Source organism: Notolepis coatsorum, assembly GCF_963971535.1.
Source record: "Notolepis coatsorum genome assembly, chromosome: 13".
In the NCBI taxonomy this organism is placed as follows: Eukaryota; Metazoa; Chordata; class Actinopteri; order Aulopiformes; family Paralepididae; genus Notolepis; species Notolepis coatsorum.
In genome coordinates this window covers 8,425,389-8,445,974 of record NC_140177.1, presented here as the reverse complement: position 1 = coordinate 8,445,974, position 20,586 = coordinate 8,425,389, and the positions used below count along the sequence as shown (strand labels likewise).

Sequence of the window (20,586 nt, the reverse complement as noted above, 5' to 3'; positions counted from 1 at the left end):
TTTATACCTAGAGGAGGCTCTGGTGAGATCCCTGTAGTGTTTATACCTAGAGGAGGCTCTGGTGAGATCCCTGTAGTGTTTATACCTAGAGGAGGCTCTGGTGAGATCCCTGTAGTGTTTATACCTAGAGGAGGCTCAGGTGAGATCCCTGTAGTGTTTATACCTAGAGGAGGCTCTGGTGAGATCCCTGTAGTGTTTATACCTAGAGGAGGCTCTGGTGAGATCCCTGTAGTGTTTATACCTAGAGGGGGCTCTGGTGAGATCCCTGTAGTGTTTATACCTAGAGGGGGCTCTGGTGAGATCCCTGTAGTGTTTATACCTAGAGGGGGCTCTGGTGAGATCCCTGTAGTGTTTATACCTAGAGGAGGCTCCGGTGAGATCCCTGTAGTGTTTATACCTAGAGGAGGCTCTGGTGAGATCCCTGTAGTGTTTATACCTAGAGGGGGCTCCGGTGAGATCCCTGTAGTGTTTATACCTAGAGGGGGCTCTGGTGAGATCCCTGTAGTGTTTATACCTAGAGGGGGCTCTGGTGAGATCCCTGTAGTGTTTATACCTAGAGGGGGCTCTGGTGAGATCCCTGTAGTGTTTATACCTAGAGGAGGCTCCGGTGAGATCCCTGTAGTGTTTATACCTAGAGGGGGCTCTGGTGAGATCCCTGTAGTGTTTATACCTAGAGGGGGCTCTGGTGAGATCCCTGTAGTGTTTATACCTAGAGGAGGCTCTGGTGAGATCCCTGTAGTGTTTATACCTAGAGGAGGCTCTGGTGAGATCCCTGTAGTGTTTATACCTAGAGGTGGCTCTGGTGAGATCCCTGTAGTGTTTATACCTAGAGGTGGCTCTGGTGAGATCCCTGTAGTGTTTATACCTAGAGGGGGTGAGATCCCTGTAGTGTTTATACCTAGAGGGGGCTCTGGTGAGATCCCTGTAGTGTTTATACCTAGAGGGGGTGAGATCCCTGTAGTGTTTATACCTAGAGGAGGCTGAGATCCCTGTAGTGTTTATACCTAGAGGAGGCTGAGATCCCTGTAGTGTTTATACCTAGAGGAGGCTGAGATCCCTGTAGTGTTTATACCTAGAGGAGGCTCTGGTGAGATCCCTGTAGTGTTTATACCTAGAGGAGGCTCTGGTGAGATCCCTGTAGTGTTTATACCTAGAGGAGGCTCTGGTGAGATCCCTGTAGTGTTTATACCTAGAGGTGGCTCTGGTGAGATCCCTGTAGTGTTTATACCTAGAGGTGGCTCTGGTGAGATCCCTGTAGTGTTTATACCTAGAGGGGGTGAGATCCCTGTAGTGTTTATACCTAGAGGGGGCTCTGGTGAGATCCCTGTAGTGTTTATACCTAGAGGAGGCTCTGGTGAGATCCCTGTAGTGTTTATACCTAGAGGAGGCTCTGGTGAGATCCCTGTAGTGTTTATACCTAGAGGGGGCTCCGGTGAGATCCCTGTAGTGTTTATACCTAGAGGAGGCTCCGGTGAGATCCCTGTAGTGTTTATACCTAGAGGGGGCTCTGGTGAGATCCCTGTAGTGTTTATACCTAGAGGCTCTGGTGAGATCCCTGTAGTGTTTATACCTAGAGGGGGCTCTGGTGAGATCCCTGTAGTGTTTATACCTAGAGGCTCTGGTGAGATCCCTGTAGTGTTTATACCTAGAGGAGGCTCTGGTGAGATCCCTGTAGTGTTTATACCTAGAGGAGGCTCCGGTGAGATCCCTGTAGTGTTTATACCTAGAGGAGGCTCTGGTGAGATCCCTGTAGTGTTTATACCTAGAGGAGGCTCTGGTGAGATCCCTGTAGTGTTTATACCTAGAGGGGGCTCTGGTGAGATCCCTGTAGTGTTTATACCTAGAGGAGGCTCTGGTGAGATCCCTGTAGTGTTTATACCTAGAGGAGGCTCTGGTGAGATCCCTGTAGTGTTTATACCTAGAGGAGGCTCTGGTGAGATCCCTGTAGTGTTTATACCTAGAGGGGGCTCTGGTGAGATCCCTGTAGTGTTTATACCTAGAGGCTCCGGTGAGATCCCTGTAGTGTTTATACCTAGAGGGGGTGAGATCCCTGTAGTGTTTATACCTAGAGGAGGCTCTGGTGAGATCCCTGTAGTGTTTATACCTAGAGGGGGCTCTGGTGAGATCCCTGTAGTGTTTATACCTAGAGGGGGTGAGATCCCTGTAGTGTTTATACCTAGAGGAGGCTCTGGTGAGATCCCTGTAGTGTTTATACCTAGAGGAGGCTCCGGTGAGATCCCTGTAGTGTTTATACCTAGAGGAGGCTCTGGTGAGATCCCTGTAGTGTTTATACCTAGAGGAGGCTCCGGTGAGATCCCTGTAGTGTTTATACCTAGAGGGGGCTCTGGTGAGATCCCTGTAGTGTTTATACCTAGAGGGGGCTCCGGTGAGATCCCTGTAGTGTTTATACCTAGAGGAGGCTCTGGTGAGATCCCTGTAGTGTTTATACCTAGAGGAGGCTCTGGTGAGATCCCTGTAGTGTTTATACCTAGAGGTGGCTCTGGTGAGATCCCTGTAGTGTTTATACCTAGAGGAGGCTCCGGTGAGATCCCTGTAGTGTTTATACCTAGAGGGGGCTCTGGTGAGATCCCTGTAGTGTTTATACCTAGAGGAGGCTCTGGTGAGATCCCTGTAGTGTTTATACCTAGAGGAGGCTCTGGTGAGATCCCTGTAGTGTTTATACCTAGAGGGGGCTCTGGTGAGATCCCTGTAGTGTTTATACCTAGAGGGGGTGAGATCCCTGTAGTGTTTATACCTAGAGGAGGCTCTGGTGAGATCCCTGTAGTGTTTATACCTAGAGGAGGCTCTGGTGAGATCCCTGTAGTGTTTATACCTAGAGGGGGCTCTGGTGAGATCCCTGTAGTGTTTATACCTAGAGGTGGCTCTGGTGAGATCCCTGTAGTGTTTATACCTAGAGGCTCTGGTGAGATCCCTGTAGTGTTTATACCTAGAGGGGGCTCTGGTGAGATCCCTGTAGTGTTTATACCTAGAGGAGGCTCTGGTGAGATCCCTGTAGTGTTTATACCTAGAGGAGGCTCTGGTGAGATCCCTGTAGTGTTTATACCTAGAGGAGGCTCCGGTGAGATCCCTGTAGTGTTTATACCTAGAGGGGGCTCTGGTGAGATCCCTGTAGTGTTTATACCTAGAGGAGGCTCTGGTGAGATCCCTGTAGTGTTTATACCTAGAGGAGGCTCTGGTGAGATCCCTGTAGTGTTTATACCTAGAGGGGGCTCTGGTGAGATCCCTGTAGTGTTTATACCTAGAGGAGGCTGAGATCCCTGTAGTGTTTATACCTAGAGGGGGCTCTGGTGAGATCCCTGTAGTGTTTATACCTAGAGGGGGGGGTGAGATCCCTGTAGTGTTTATACCTAGAGGAGGCTCTGGTGAGATCCCTGTAGTGTTTATACCTAGAGGGGGTGAGATCCCTGTAGTGTTTATACCTAGAGGAGGCTCCGGTGAGATCCCTGTAGTGTTTATACCTAGAGGAGGCTCTGGTGAGATCCCTGTAGTGTTTATACCTAGAGGAGGCTCTGGTGAGATCCCTGTAGTGTTTATACCTAGAGGAGGCTCTGGTGAGATCCCTGTAGTGTTTATACCTAGAGGAGGCTCCAGTGAGATCCCTGTAGTGTTTATACCTAGAGGGGGCTCTGGTGAGATCCCTGTAGTGTTTATACCTAGAGGAGGCTCTGGTGAGATCCCTGTAGTGTTTATACCTAGAGGAGGCTCTGGTGAGATCCCTGTAGTGTTTATACCTAGAGGAGGCTCTGGTGAGATCCCTGTAGTGTTTATACCTAGAGGAGGCTCTGGTGAGATCCCTGTAGTGTTTATACCTAGAGGAGGCTCCGGTGAGATCCCTGTAGTGTTTATACCTAGAGGAGGCTCCGGTGAGATCCCTGTAGTGTTTATACCTAGAGGAGGCTCCGGTGAGATCCCTGTAGTGTTTATACCTAGAGGAGGCTCCGGTGAGATCCCTGTAGTGTTTATACCTAGAGGAGGCTCTGGTGAGATCCCTGTAGTGTTTATACCTAGAGGAGGCTCCGGTGAGATCCCTGTAGTGTTTATACCTAGAGGAGGCTCTGGTGAGATCCCTGTAGTGTTTATACCTAGAGGGGGTGAGATCCCTGTAGTGTTTATACCTAGAGGGGGCTCTGGTGAGATCCCTGTAGTGTTTATACCTAGAGGAGGCTCTGGTGAGATCCCTGTAGTGTTTATACCTAGAGGTGGCTCTGGTGAGATCCCTGTAGTGTTTATACCTAGAGGAGGCTCTGGTGAGATCCCTGTAGTGTTTATACCTAGAGGGGGCTCTGGTGAGATCCCTGTAGTGTTTATACCTAGAGGAGGCTCCGGTGAGATCCCTGTAGTGTTTATACCTAGAGGAGGCTCCGGTGAGATCCCTGTAGTGTTTATACCTAGAGGAGGCTCCGGTGAGATCCCTGTAGTGTTTATACCTAGAGGGGGCTCTGGTGAGATCCCTGTAGTGTTTATACCTAGAGGAGGCTCCGGTGAGATCCCTGTAGTGTTTATACCTAGAGGAGGCTCTGGTGAGATCCCTGTAGTGTTTATACCTAGAGGGGGCTCTGGTGAGATCCCTGTAGTGTTTATACCTAGAGGGGGCTCCGGTGAGATCCCTGTAGTGTTTATACCTAGAGGAGGCTCCGGTGAGATCCCGATGCTCTGCAGGAGCGCCTCCGTCTCCCGGCGCTTGCGGTCCAGGTCTGAATCCTCCGGGGCGGCCTCTGCCTTCTGCTGACTCTCCGCCTGTACGGTGGAGGACACACAGGCACATTTAAAGTAGGGATGGGCGTGAGTAATCGATTACTCGCGGCTATGAGAAAACTCAATCTTAAATGATTAATAATATGTTTTTTTATATGAATAAATGGACAGGACAAAAAAACAGGGAACCAGGCAGACGGACAGCCAGAGAACATGAGAACACCTCAGACACACAACACAACAGCTACACACCAACTCTGATGAATAGTCCAGCATTATCAGCACACGTGTGCACTCATGTGTAAACACGAACATGCACTCAGACACAGGCACAGAAACGCCGGCAGCGTGGCTACATGAGTAGAGCTCCGGACTCGTGATCGGAAGATCACCGGTTCGAGCCCCGGTCAAGGCTGCTGTCGGAAAGTGGTGTTGTTGTCCAGCAGGGGGCACTCTGTCCTCTGGACTAGTCAGTAACAATGCCCCATGTTACATGACCGGATGAGACGCTAAACCGAGGTCCTGACTGAATCTCGGGCCTTTAAAGAACCCAGGGCGCCTATCGTAAAGAGTAGGGGGTTCCCCCGACGTTCCTGGCCAAATTCCCAATCAGGTCTCTGACATCAAGGCCACCTAATCATCCCTTCCCCGTAATTGGCTGACATCAATCCCTGTCTCCTGAGCCGTTCAGCCATTGTGTGTAGTGTGATGTGTGCCGGATGCCAGTGTGTATGGCAGCCATTGAGCCTGCGTAGCCCAAGGTTGGGTGCTACCAGTGGTGGTGAAGGAGGCAATTTCCACCCTACGCTGTAAAGTGATTTGAGTGTCTAGAAAAGCGCTATATAAATGTAATGAATTATTATTATAGACACGCACACGCAGTCTCTGTAGTGTAGACAAAGCGTTGTGAGATATGCAGCTCTATCAGCAGCTCTAATGACAGTGTGCGCTCTCGCACTGCACTGTATATCTGAGTCATGCCACTTGAACAAGAAATTGTCTTCCGGTCTGAAATGGGACAAAATCTTTTCTAAACGGTGCCTTGCTCAACAGCCGTCGGTGGTCGTTGTTGAGGCAGGAGAGAGAGAGAGTTAATTATTCAATTTCCCCGCCCTAAATTGTCCTTGCTGGTTTGGGGACTCAAACCAATGACCCTCCCTCAGTCCCTCAGTCACAAGTCTGTTTCTATAACCATTAGACCAGACCGCCCATATGACAAGTCTGTTTCTCTAACCATTAGACCAGACCGCCCATATGACAAGTCTGTTTCTCTAACCATTAGACCAGACCGCCCATATGACAAGTCTGTTTCTATAACCATTAGACCAGACCGCCCATATGACAAGCCTGCTTCTCTAACCATTAGACCAGACCGCCCATATGACAAGTCTGTCTCTCTAACCATTACACAAGACCACCCATATGACAAGTCTGTTTCTATAACCATTAGACAAGACCACCCATATGACAAGTCTGTTTCTCTAACCATTAGACCAGACCGCCCATATGACAAGTCTGTTTCTATAACCATTAGACCAGACCGCCCATATGACAAGTCTGTTTCTCTAACCATTAGACCAGACCGCCCATATGACAAGTCTGTTTCTCTAACCATTAGACCAGACCGCCCATATGACAAGTCTGTTTCTCTAACCATTAGACCAGACCTCCCATATGACAAGTCTGTTTCTATAACCATTAGACAAGACCACCCATATGACAAGTCTGTTTCTCTAACCATTAGACCAGACCTCCCATATGACAAGTCTGTTTCTATAACCATTAGACCAGACCGCCCATATGACAAGTCTGTTTCTCTAACTATTACACAAGACCGCCCATATGACAAGTCTGTTTCTCTAACCATTAGACCAGACCGCCCAAATGACAAGTCTGTTTCTCTAACTATTACACAAGACCGCCCATATGACAAGTCTGTTTCTCTAACCATTAGACCAGACCGCCCATATGACAAGTCTGTTTCTCTAACCATTACACAAGACCGCCCATATGACAAGTCTGTTTCTATAACCATTAGACCAGACCGCCCATATGACAAGTCTGTTTCTCTAACCATTACACAAGACCGCCCATATGACAAGCCTGCTTCTCTAACCATTAGACCAGACCGCCCATATGACAAGTCTGTTTCTCTAACTATTACACAAGACCGCCCATATGACAAGTAATAAAATAATTTAGGACCTGCTCCGAGGTCATCATTTGGCACACATGCGAACCATGCATACAATGCGTATCTGCGATTAACCCATCCCGTCGTCCTTCCCCCCCAAGGGCAGCCGGGAGCAGACAGGCGCCACGTGAGCCGCGCCAGGGGACCAATCCAAGTGCTCCTGTCCGTCTTCGTCAAGGACGCCACAGCGTTAGCGATCTTGTTGTTGTGCATGTTTTTCCATTGGGTTTATCTTATCGGGGGGGGGAAACCCTTGCGAGCACGGGGAGAACATGCAAACTCCACACAGAAAGGCCTGGGAGATACCCCACCTGGGTAACTGGCATCATGGAAACCTGGTCCCCAAGCGGGATTCGAACCCTGGACCTTCTTGCTGTGAGGCGACAGTGTTAACCACTACACCACCGTGCCGCTCAAGTCTGTTTCTCTAACCATTAGACCAGACCGCCCAAATGACAAGTCTGTTTCTCTAACCATTAGACCAGACCGCCCATATGACAAGTCTGTTTCTCTAACCATTAGACCAGACCGCCCATATGACAAGTCTGTTTCTCTAACTATTACACAAGACCGCCCACATGACAAGTCTGTTTCTCTAACCATTAGACCAGACCGCCCATATGACAAGCCTGCTTCTATAACCATTAGGCCTGTATGATAGATGAAATGTTTACTCACTTTTCTCCTTACCTCTTTCTTCTTCCTCTCCTCCTCCTTCCTCTTCTTCTCCTCTCTGATCTGGGCCAGACGTTGCTTCTTGCGCTCCAGCTCAGCTTTTAGGTCACTCTTGTCCGACATGATGGCGTCCTAAACGGGGGCCTGCGTGCGGAGGAAGTGGATAATGTCACACAAGGACAAGCCCCGTGCATGACGATGCTCTCACAGTAGTGTGTGTGCGGGGGGGGGGGGGGGTGGTGTCTCAGTATAATGGCGGCGTCTAGAGGGCTATTCATAGAAAACAGAATCACTGCATTTTCCAAAGCCGTGAATAAATGCTCAGGAACCCACAGTCTGCGTGGGTTTTCTCCGGGGTATACTCCGGTTTCCTCCCGCCCCAAAAGACAGGCATGCTGGGTATACATCCTGCCATTGACCTCGACCGAGGTATACCGGCATTTACAGCTGGAGTTGGTCCCCGGGCGCCGCACGGTGTGGCGCTGCCCCACGCACTGCTCCTGAAGAGTTAGGATGAGGCAAATGCAGAGGCCGATGTTTTGCCCCCAAGGGGATTCATAATAAAAGCTCCAACTTAACTTAATTGGACTGTCGACGGTGCAGAACATTCGACAACTGACATTTTTCCCGCAATATAACGAACGCACCCCCCCCCCCCACCCCCACCTACCCAACCCCCCCCCCCCCCCCCCACCCCCACCCCACCCCACCTACCCAACCTCCTCCAATGTACAGTTTCTTCCTCAAATGTATATACTCTCCTTTTTAGACTCTTCTTGTATCACAAACAGTACTGTATTTGTAAATCTGGTATGTCATAAATGTATAGATGTAGCAGTACTGTCTATCAGTCTGTATGTCATAAATGTTATGATGAATTGAAAATGGGGGACCCTGATGTAAACAAGACGAACGTCTTTCTCTGGTCTGCACCCCCTTAACAATTGTGTGTATTGAGCCGTACTGTATTTCTGCAATCTGTTAATAACATTTTCAATCAATCAATCAATCAATCAATCAATCAATCAATCAATCAATCAATCAACGACAGGCGGTGCAGGGGGACAGCAGACATGTCTGCCTGGGTGTCAGCAACAATGGCTGTGGCATTCCGACAGGCCAGGCCAGGGCAGGGCAGGGCAGTGGTGTGGCCTCGTTGACGCTCAGTCCACTGCAGTTCACTGAGTCGCCTCAGTTATATATGCCTCACTTGTCTGGGTGAATGAATGAATGAAAACTTTATTTAACAGATTGCAGAATGGGTACAATACAGTACACGGCTCAATACACACAATTGTTAAGGGGATGCAGACCAGAGAAAGACTTTCATCTTGTTTACATCAGGGTCCCCCATTTTCAATTCATAGTGTGTGCCAAGGTGAGATGGCCTGCTGCCCGGCGTTCATTATTATGTTAGATGGGAAGAAAGGTAAACATTGTTCGAATAGGCTATACGCCACGTACTGCAGCATCACTTTATTCACAGTGATGATGTGAATAAAGTTTGAGTCTGGTCAAGACGACCTGTGATGTAATAAAGACTATATAAATAGAGTAGACATTAAATGATAAAAATCGATTGCCCAAGATACCCAGGAGTCAATACAGAGGAGGGGAGACAAGGCCAAGACCTCCTAATCTATAAATAGGCGTAGACATGGAACAAATAGCCTATAGAAATAATAAATAATGCAGAGGAAACTAAAGTAGACACACCTTATATTATATATAGACCCAAGTAAGTATGCACAAACACAAACCAAATGTATGTGAAGGAAGGCGAATGGCAGAAAATAATATAGTTGAGAGGCTTTGATTTGCAAAACATTATTTTATGCATTTTGCAGCTTGCAAATCCCAAAATTGGGTGTAATAATAATTCGCAACGACGTCACATATATTTCGTCCGTGCTTTATTATCTTTATCCCTGTTAGAGAAAACCCCACGAAGCATCGGCACATAATACAAAAATACAATCAGCAACATGCAGCAGAATGTCGCATTGTTTACTGTTATTAACGGTGCGTACAGTACCTTATGATCCTCTCGTATTGGTAACGATGATGATGATGATGGGTCACCGGGAAGGATGCTGTCTCACTGCTGCGCCCTGATGACAGTGTTCAACACATCCTCCTCCTCTTGATCAAATGACACCGACTCTCTGGAGATCTCTCAGATATGAATGCGCTTTGAATCATACCGCCAGGTAGCCTACATTACACATGACAGATGTGGAAATCAAACATCTCGGCGTCTGGTGACATGAATACGAAACAGAACAGGTGCACTTGCTGCACGCCGCTGCATCCCAGAGACACGCCGGGTGGTGATGATGATGAGAGGAGACCCCGCCTCCCCGTGTCGCTGTCAGCTGTGTGGAGGAGGGTATATCTGCAGTGCCGCAGCCTCATACATAGAGGGGCCTGTACGCCTGTACCGGTTCCGCAACAGTAAGTGACTTCCGGGGTAGGCCTGATTGGCCCCGACAGGCACGTGACGCGGCAGCTTCAGGACGCGCAACGAGGCTGCTGAGAGCTGTCGCGCGGAAATAGGCTGTCTATTGCCATTCTCTAACACAAACTCTAACCTTAACCAGCTCCTTAACAGCGCCTAAACTTAACCGTTCTAACCTTAACCAACTCCGAAACAATGCCTAACCTTAACCTTAACCTTAACCATGCCTAACCTTAACCGGCGAAACAATACACGTTAAAAAAAAAATCACGTTAAAAAAAAAAAAAAATTGATGGGATTTGAACTCGTCAACAACGGACCGCAGGACCGCAGGACCGCTGCTCTGCCAGGTGAGCTGAAGCGCCGAATGAAAATCATGGCGGATTAGGGCGGTTACATAATTCCGCAAGCTCTGCCGCTCCGCTCTGCGGAGCGTGCCGCGCGGCAGAGAAAGTTGCGCGTCACGTGCCTGTCGGGGCCAATCAGGCCTACCCCGGAAGTAACTTACAGTTGCGGAACAGTTACAGGCGGCCTGTACTGTGCGTTAGGGTATATCTGCAGTGCCGCAGCCTCATACATAGAGGGGCCTGTACTGTGCGTTAGGGTATATCTGCAGTGCCGCAGCCTCATACATAGAGGGGCCTGTACTGTGCGTTAGGGTATATCTGCAGTGCCGCAGCCTCATACATAGAGGGGCCTGTACTGTGCGTTAGGGTATATCTGCAGTGCCGCAGCCTCATACATAGAGGGGCCTGTACTGTGCGTTAGGGTATATCTGCAGTGCCGCAGCCCCATACATAGAGGGGCCTGTACTGTGCGTTAGGGTATATCTGCAGTGCCGCAGCCCCATGATTGATTGATTGATTGATTGATTGAAAACTTTATTAACAGATTGCAGAATGGGTACAGTACAGTACAGCTCAATACATACAATTGTTAAGGGGGTGCAGACCAGAGAAAGACTTTCGTCTTGTTTACATCAGGGTCCCCCATTTTCAATTCATCGTAACATATATGACATACATGACATACAGATAGACAGTACTGCTACATCTATACATTTATGACATACCAGATTTGCAATACATACATAGGAGGGGCCTGTACTGTGCTTTGATTTGATTTGATTAGACTTTTTTTTTTAAATACAAGATTCCAGAAAAACGTCAAGGATGCTGTGTAGAGCATTGTGTTAGTCCGATACACAAGCTGGATACGTGACGGCCTCCGTACTACTCTGACGTCACTCAGGAAGTAAACACCGGTCAAGATAGCAGCAATACAGGGCGGTCAGGTGGCGTAGCGGAGATTGCTTTTGTCACCAAACGCCGGAGACGCTGGATTCGCCTGTTCGAATCCAGCTCACAGCTCCGGCGTTGTCACCAGCTTGGCTGGCCGTTCACACTAATACAATTGGCTGTATTAGAGGGTGGGAAAGCTGGCGGGTGGGTCCGGGTCGTTGTAAACAGCGACTCCTACAGTTCGGTCGGGGCGCCTGCTCAGCGCGGATAGGATCTAAGGGGGGTAGTGTGATCCTTCCACACGTTACACCCTCTCAGTGAGAGTCCGCGCTGCCAGGTGAAAAGAAGCGGTTGATTGGCTAGACGTGTGTCGGAGGAAGCACGTGATAGCCTCCACTCTCCCAGACCGACTGTGGGGGGTAAGTGCGCAGCGACCAGGAAGGGGATTGGGAATTGGCATAACGACTAACATTGGGATGGGAGAAAATCGGAGGAAAAAGGAGGGGGGAAAAGATAAAAAAAAAAAAAAGATAGCAGCAATACGACTAGGCTGTATCGTGTCATCCCCTGTAAGCTATCTATATTAAATCACCATCTATGCTCACCTGCCTACCTCTCGTCCTTTCTACATGGTGTCAGACGTTGTGGACAAAGTCGTCAACCCGCGTCCGAATAGCTTGTGGATGAATACGCACAGAAAGGTACACCATGCCAACGTTAATGCTTTATTTATCTAAAACAAGCCGATTTAGAAATGGGCAATGGGGAAATACATTGCGTTGAACAGAGGGTGGAACACGAAAAACGGCAATGACGTAACCACTACACCTCCCTATTGACCAGGAAGTAACCACTACACCTCCCTATAGACCAGGAAGTAACCACTACACCTCCCTATAGACCAGGAAGTAATCACTACACCTCCCTATAGACCAGGAAGTAACCACACTACACCTCCCTATAGACCAGGAAGTAACCACTACACCTCCCTATAGACCAGGAAGTAACCACTACACCTCCCTATAGACCAGGAAGTAACCACACTACACCTCCCTATAGACCAGGAAGTAACCACTACACCTCCCTATAGACCAGGAAGTAACCACACTACACCTCCCTATAGACCAGGAAGTAACCACTACACCTCCCTATAGACCAGGAAGTAACCACTACACCGCCCTATAGACCAGGAAGTAACCACACTACACCTCCCTATAGACCAGGAAGTAACCACTACACCTCCCTGGTGTGATCACTCGCTTCCCGGTAGACTGAATAACTTTTACTCCAGATTTGATGAAAGTAACACAGAGCGTCCTGTTTTTATTCCTTCCAACCCCAGTGACTTGTCTGGGCTGACTGTCACAGAACATGAGGTGCGCAAGGTCCTGTCCAGTACTAAGGCTAGGAAAGCCACTGGCCCCGACGGCATCCCTCCCAGGGCCGTCAGACTCTGCTCGGAGCAGCTTGTGCTCACAGACCTTTTCAACATGTCACTGGAGCGCCGCCTGGTTCCAAGGAGCTTCAAGGAATCTACTATCATTCCGGTTCCCAAGAAATCACCTGTGACTTGTCTTAATGATTACAGACCTATTGCTCTAACCTCAGTTTTAATGAAATGTTTAGAGCGGCTAGTGCTGAATTATATAAAAGGTCAGATTCCTACCTGTCTAGATACCCGGCAGTTCGCCTACAAGAAAAATAGATCAGTAGATGATGCTATTTCCTTAGCTCTTAATCCTGTGTATGAACACTTAGATAAGAAAAACTCCTATGTTAGAATGCTTTTTATCGATTATAGCTCTGCTTTTAATACGCTTATTCCATCTAATCTGATCCACAAACTTCAGTGTCTGGGTCTATGCGACGCTATCTGTGAATGGATTCTTAGCTTTTTAATTTTGAGACTTCAAAGAGTCAGGATTGGAAACAATATGTCTGATGAACTTGTTTTAAGTACTGGTTCTCCACAAGGCTGCATTCTAAGCTCTTTACTGTTCTCTCTCTGCACTCATGACTGTACTGCTTCCTATGATAACAATCTGGTAGTAAAGTACGCTGATGATACCACGGTCATTAGGTGTATAAACTCAAACGATGAGTCATTTTACAGATCAGAGGTACAGAACCTAGTTAGGTGGAGTGAGACCAATAACCTCACCCTGAATGCTTCCAAAACGAATGAGCTAATCATCGATTTTAGACGTAGCAAGGTATCCCATCTCTCCATTACCATAAATGGCTCAGAGGTGGAGATGGTGAGCAGTTTTACATTTCTCGGGGTCACTATTTCAAATGACCTGCGCTGGCACTCCAATACCAGAACCATTGTTAAAAAGTCCCAGCAACGTCTTTTCTTTCTCAGGAAACTGAAAGAGTTCACAAATAACAGGGTGATTCTACACAACTTCTATCGCTGTGTGATCGAGAGCGTTCTTACTTCCTCCTGTACTATATGGTTTGGTAACATCACAGACCAGGAGAAGAAATCTCTGAATAGAATTGTGCGTCTCGCACGCAAGACAATTGGGTCTAGCCTGCCAGCTCTAGAAGAGATCTATGGTGCCAGGCTGCTTTCCCGTGCCTCTGGCATCATCAACGACCCCTCTGGTCACCCAGCCGCAGGCCTCTTTGTCCCCCTCCCCTCGGGCAGACGTTACCGCTCTATCACATGCTCTACCTCTCGGTTTACTAAGAGCTTTTTCCCCAGTGCTGTGCGGAGCCTGAATGACTCCAAAGGCTAGTTTTGTATTTTATCCTATTTTGTTTCTGTGTTTTTATTAGTGTTATTAGTCAGGTTTGTGGAAGCGCTGTTTTAACTATGATATGCACTTTTAGGGGATGTTCGATATCAATTTTAGCATTTGTCCTTTTTATACTGTCTGTGTTTTTACATATTTTTCCTGTACTGTTTACACAGTGTTTGCTCATGTACCCGTATTCCAATGTGGATTCGTCCATACATGGCAATAAAAATCTTTGACTTTGACTTTGACTTGACTTTGACTATAGACCAGGAAGTAACCACTACACCTCCCTATAGACCAGGAAGTAACCACTACACCTCCCTATAGACCAGGAAGTAACCACTACACCTCCCTATAGACCAGGAAGTAACCACTACACCTCCCTATAGACCAGGAAGTAACCACTACACCTCCCTATAGACCAGGAAGTAACCACTACACCTCCCTATAGACCAGGAAGTAACCACTACACCTCCCTATTGACCAGGAAGTAACCACTACACCTCCCTATAGACCAGGAAGTAACCACTACACCTCCCTATAGACCAGGAAGTAACCACTACACCTCCCGCGTTATTTTTTTCCGTAGCCGCATTTCTGGCAGACACTCTCTGATTGGCCACTGACTGACGCTCTCTGATTGGCCACTGACATGTTTGCCCAATAGCGTGACGAGCTGTGTCTTTGCCCATTTCCGCGTCAAACAGCCTGCAAACTACCTGGCGTTCTATCGCCATGCTCTAAGACAAACTCTAACCTTAACCAACTTCGAAAGAGTGCCTAAGCTTAACCAGTGTAGAAACAGGCGTCGGCCAATCAGAGAGCGTCTTGCCAGAAATGTGGCTACGGAAAAAAATCACGCACACCTCCCTATTGACCAGGAAGTAACCACTACACCTCCCTATAGACCAGGAAGTAACCACTACACCTCCCTATAGACCAGGAAGTAACCACTACACCTCCCTATAGACCAGGAAGTAACCACTACACCTCCCTATAGACCAGGAAGTAACCACTACACCTCCCTATAGACCAGGAAGTAACCACTACACCTCCTGCGTGATTTTTTTTTCGTAGCCGCAGTTTGCGAAGACGCTCTCTGATTGGCTAGCCCGCGTACAGCGAAGACCCTCTCTGATTGGTTTAGCTCCGAAGGGTGTTGTGTGAGCAGAAGCGCGTGCACACAGGAATGCGCTGCACTCGACTGATGCGCCAACTCGCAGTACCCACCTGGCTACTTTGCATATCAATAGCGCCGGTCGTCAGGTGTTACATTCCATTCGGGAATGCCTTAACGCGTGCGTGCAACCAGTATTGATATGAGCATTGCAACACTGAATGACGCCACGTGCACGCGCGCTCCCAGGCGCGTGCACGCGCTCCCGCGCATGCGCATAAATGTTCCCTCGCATAAGGTCAGACTAAAGACAGAGCCTAATTGCCTCTACGAATGGAATGTAACACCTGACGACCGGCGCTATTGATATGCAAAGTAGCCAGGTGGGTACTGCGAGTTGGCGCATCAGTCGAGTGCAGCGCATTCCTGTGTGCACGCGCTTCTGCTCACAAAACTTTGGTCGCACGGAGTGCAACCTCGTCCCATGAGCAACGCATCACTGACCACCACCAGCCCTGATTCCAAACTCTAAGCATAACCCACTTCAAAAGAGGGCCAAAGCATAACCACTTCGAAGCAGAGAATATATTATGTACAAGGCGGAAGAGCCCTTCGGAGCTAAACCAATCAGAGAGGGTCTTCGCTGTACGCGGGCTAGCCTAGCCCATCAGAGAGCGTCTTTCGCAAACTGCGGCTACGGAAAAAAAAAAATCACGCACACCCAGTGACGTCAGACTACACCTCCGGATATGTTTAGTAGCCAAATAATAAACCCCGCCCCCAAAACCTCCAGCATCGCTCGCTGCTCATTGGTCGAGTCTAATGGCACTCACCCCCATTCATCCATCATCAACAACAACTGCTCCTGTAACGGGACGCAGAGGGGAGGTCGCGTTCTCCGGGAACCAGTCACACCGGGGGGAACACCGAACCAAAGATGGCGACACGTCGGGACACTGCTCGGAAGGGTCAAGCTTAACTGACCATAATAATAATAATAATAATAATGTCAATTTATTAATAACAACGGGCTTTCTCCGCATATTGATGGCTGCCTATAGCTAACGGTTAGCAGCACAAGCTATAGCCAAAGGTCCTCTCCGCGTCTCTCTCTGCAGGAGGAGCATGGTGACAAAGGGCACCCTCACCACTTCCATTCATTAATCATAATCATAATTATTATTATTAGCAAACATGAAGTTCGCACAGTTCCTGCTGAAGAACAGCCCGATCGCTGGAATACCCAAACAAGTCGAGCGCTTCGCCAAGTTCGCCCCCTCGCCGCTGTCCATGAAGCAGTTCATTGACTTTGGTAAGTTTTCCTCCAACAACCTTGTGATTATTATTAATTATGATGCTGCTGCTGACCTGTCATTATAATCCGTGCACTGATACGTTATTATTACTAACCCTGTCCGACACATGTTATATATCAAGCTTGTTATTGTCAACAATAATGTAGCAGTACAGTAAATTACCAAGTATGGTTTTGTCAATATTCCAATGTACAGTTTTGCTTGTACAGTGTCCCCCCCCCCCACCTACCCAACCTCCTCCAATGTACAGTTTCTTCCCCCTCAAATGTACTCTCCTTTTTAGACTCTTCTTGTATCACAAACAGTACTGTATTTGTAGATCTGGTATGTCATAAATGTATAGATGTAGCAGTACTGTCTATCTGTATGTCATGTATGTCATGATGAATTGAAAATGGGGGACCCTGATGTAAACAAGACGAAAGTATTTCTCTGGTCTGCACCCCCTTAACAATTGTATGTATTGAGCCGTACTGTATTGTACGCATTCTGCAATCTGTTAAATAAAGTTTTCAATCAATCAATCAGTCAACTCGAGGGCATAGGTCAGCGGTAGTCTACTCTACTGTTGTAATATATGTTTTCACCAACAGAAGCCGATGCCAATGTTGCCCACGATTAGGCTATTTATTGCTCGTCACTTAACGGTTGTTGGCATTTGAAGCGTTGCTGCTGTGAGTCCAGTGCGTCCAACACTTATTAATAGGGCGATATCAACGCTATAGTAAGATGACTATACAAGACAGTGAAACAGCCTGCTGCTGTCATGTTATCCGTTTACAAACCGTTTGTAGTGTTTGTGTATTTTGACCAGTGTTGTTGTCACTCTGGTGGTCTGACGAAAGTCTTTCTCTGGTCTGCATCCCCTTATTAACAATTGTGTTGTATTGAGCCGTACTGTATTGTACCCATTCTGCAATCTGTTAATAACAATTTTTTCAATCAATCAATCAATCAATCAATCAAACTCACCATGGACTCACAAACACCCCTTTTTAAGAACACACTTAATTCCTGTGCCCCCCCCCCCCCCAAGACAGTCCAGTCAGTTATTTGTGAATATCAACACCACTCTCTCTCCTAAAGCAAGAGGTCGGAGAGAAACCTCACATTTGTAGATCGTTGACACACAGTGAACTAAAAAGACAAATTCCTTGTACATTGTAGTTGACGAGTCAATGATTCTGATTCTGATGTAAAATCTTGGGCTGATGATCCATAGATAATAATAATAATGAGCACTGACTTCCTGGTACCAAAAAAAAATAAATGTAGGCCTATTTAATTTCAAACCTTTTATTTCAACTCGTAAGACACTTGAGGTTACCCACAGTTACACAGAGACGACGAGCTTACAAGACAAAACAAGACACAGTTTATCAGCAATTTCATACATGTATAGGCTCAATAAATAAGAATAAACAATAAAAGTAGGGGTGCACCGATATATCGGTCGGGTATCGGTATCGGCCGATAAGTGCCTTGTTGACTGCTATCGGCCTATCGGCCGATAAGCTCAAATGTGCCGATAGCAGTCGCCGATAACTAACCATCCATTTGTGTAGCGTCAAAAGGCAAAAAAAAATAATTCACTCGCGACCTACCTGCACAACGCCCGCCGTCCCCCCCACACACACACAAGCTACTGCATCAAAGTTACTATTTATGATTAACAAGGCATTCGTTTTGTGGCATTAACGTTATATAGTTAGTGTTACACGGACAATAACATCAGCATATTATTATTACCCATAGCAGCAAGGCATTACTCCGAGTCCGTTCATAGCCGGGAGGCAGAAGACTAACGTTACTGGTGAAAATGTGATTTACGTTGGAATACTCCTTTGCCAACTTGCTGTACTTTGCTTGCAGGTCTGCAGCCATTATTACTGGATTAAGAATAGCCCCAACTTTAGCCAACGTAACGTTATGGCTAAACCTTTAACATTAGTTAACCCTAGCTTTCGGTTAGCTGTTCAATGTTAATAACACAACCAAGCGAATCCATCAGAGCTCCCCATCAACACCGCTCTGTCGGGAGGATGGCATTTAAGAAAGTATCTGCTGTTAAAATGACACAAACATTCGTTTTGTGGCATTAACGTTATTATAGTTAGTTACACGTTCAATTACATCAGCATAGTATTTACCCGAAGATAGCAAGCAAGCCGTGCATAGCTCGGTTACATTCCGTTGCTCATTCCGTACCCAACTACACATTCTGCAATCTGTTAATAAAGTTTTCAACCAGACAAATGTATAGAAAGGCTTTGTTTTATTATAAAATTTGTTGCAGTAAAATCATTGTGTCTCGTTTGGCCATCCTGTGGAGCGCGTTGGTCGGCGGGCACTGCCGGGCAGCTAACGTATTAGCTTGTTGTGGTTCTAAGTTTGACTCGCATTCTCGCAAGCAGATCAATGGCGGCATGCCCCGAAGTAGAAAAATGAATAAACGCTTGGTGGTAAGCAGGAGGTGGGTGCTAGCGGTGTGGCGTAATTGGCCGAATCGACTGTCAATCAAAATGGTTCCATTGCATTGGTTGAAAGCTCTGGTTGAGAGAATAGTATCCCGCTGCAGGCCGCCAGAATGGTTCCATTGCATTGGTTGAAAGCTCTGGTTGAGAAAATAGTATCCCTCTGCAGGCCGCCAGACGATACTGGGAGAGGGATCAGTGATACCATAAACATATTTCTTGATGTTTCCTTTTTTAAGTAAGTAAAGAGGCCTACAAATACAAACACACATACAAATATACAGTAGTTTCATTAAAAAAATTAAAAAAAATTAAAAAAAAATTAAAAAAAAAATTAAAAAAAAATTAAAAATACTTATTTTTTGCCACAATTATCGGTATCGGTATCGGCCGATTGTGTTAGTTGAACAATCGGTATCGGTATCGGTGGCCAATTTTCATATCGGTGCACCCCTAAATAAAAGATCTGCTAAGACAGTTACAACACAGTAACACACACACAGTCAGTTGGAGGACAGTCCAGGTGTTGTATATAACCAGGTCTGACCCCGAATTTAAACCTCATTTGGGTGTTAAAGCTCCGCTGCTCACACACTTCCTGTATGGTTGTTATTAGCACCACAGTGTTTTACATCCCAGTGACATCACAAAAGTGAGGGTTCTCTCACCAGCTTTAGGAGAGGGAGCGGTGCATGTTCTCAAATATTGGCAGAACTGTCCTGGGCTGTAGGAATGTGAGTCAAATGGGTGTCCCATTCCCCACACACACACACACACACACACACACACACACACACACACACACACACACACACACACACACACACACACACACTACACACACACACACACTGCTGTCTCATCAAAACCTCGGATGACCTCTTGTGTTTACCGTGTGCATTGGGTCAAGACCCCGACAGTCCAGCATCAATAGAATAGAAATCCTTTAACCCTTTCACTGCCACACGACAGAAGGTTAGCCCTTTACTATCACACAACCGACGGCGATGCTCCCATCATTAGCATCATTAGCTCCGCATTTGCGGAGCTAATGATGCTAATGATGGAGCATCGCCGTCGGTTGTGTGATAGTAAAGGGCTATAACCTTCTGTATTGTCACAGTGAAAGGGTTATAACCGGCTGTCGTGTGGCAGTGAAAGGGTTAATGATCCCGAGGGACATTCGGCACTACTACAGATCGCTCACATTGAACAACAATAAACATATAGCTAGTCAATAGGACTAAAATAGGAATAAGAATATAATAATATTAAAAATAAGAATAAAAAAGAAGAAAATACGGTCCCGGTATATATTATATACATTCTAAAATCTTAAATATACAACTATCCAGCCAAAAATATACACAAATGTACAGTAATGAGTGTGAAAATGTAAAGTGAAAAGTGTCCAAGACTAGGATTGTGAGAAGTTTTGAATGTGTTCAGGAAGATTTCGCCAGGCTGTACTGTACTGTACTGTACTGCTGCTCAGTGATGCATTATAGAGTGCAACCTTTTGTCTGAGCGTTTTTTTTCCTCTGAAGATAATGTTAGTTTTCTAGGAAGAGTTATGTGTGTGTGTGTGTGTGTGTGTGCGTGCGTGCGTGCGTGTTAGGATGGGGTCAAAGAAGGGTTAACTCCTGGC

General features: G+C 46.9%; 2 protein-coding genes across 2 annotated transcripts in view; one reads left to right on the top strand and one right to left on the bottom strand.

The window, feature by feature from the left end:
* dync1i1a (dynein cytoplasmic 1 intermediate chain 1a) overlaps window positions 1–7,708 on the bottom strand; it is a gene marked incomplete at both ends in the record, with an annotated part of 29,874 nt that extends 22,166 nt beyond the window's left edge. The window contains 2 exons of the mRNA XM_084327084.1: window positions 4,644–4,758; window positions 7,589–7,708. Coding sequence (XP_084183210.1) covers window positions 4,644–4,758; window positions 7,589–7,708 — 235 coding nt within the window. The remainder of the gene's footprint in view (window positions 1–4,643; window positions 4,759–7,588) is intronic.
* An 8,335-nt stretch (window positions 7,709–16,043) lies between these two features.
* Window positions 16,044–20,586, top strand: part of pdk4 (pyruvate dehydrogenase kinase, isozyme 4) — a 46,304-nt gene continuing 41,761 nt past the window's right edge. Inside the window, exon 1 of the mRNA XM_084326946.1 lies at window positions 16,044–16,460. Within this exon, the coding sequence (XP_084183072.1) occupies window positions 16,343–16,460 (118 nt within the window). The 5' untranslated portion in view covers window positions 16,044–16,342. The remainder of the gene's footprint in view (window positions 16,461–20,586) is intronic.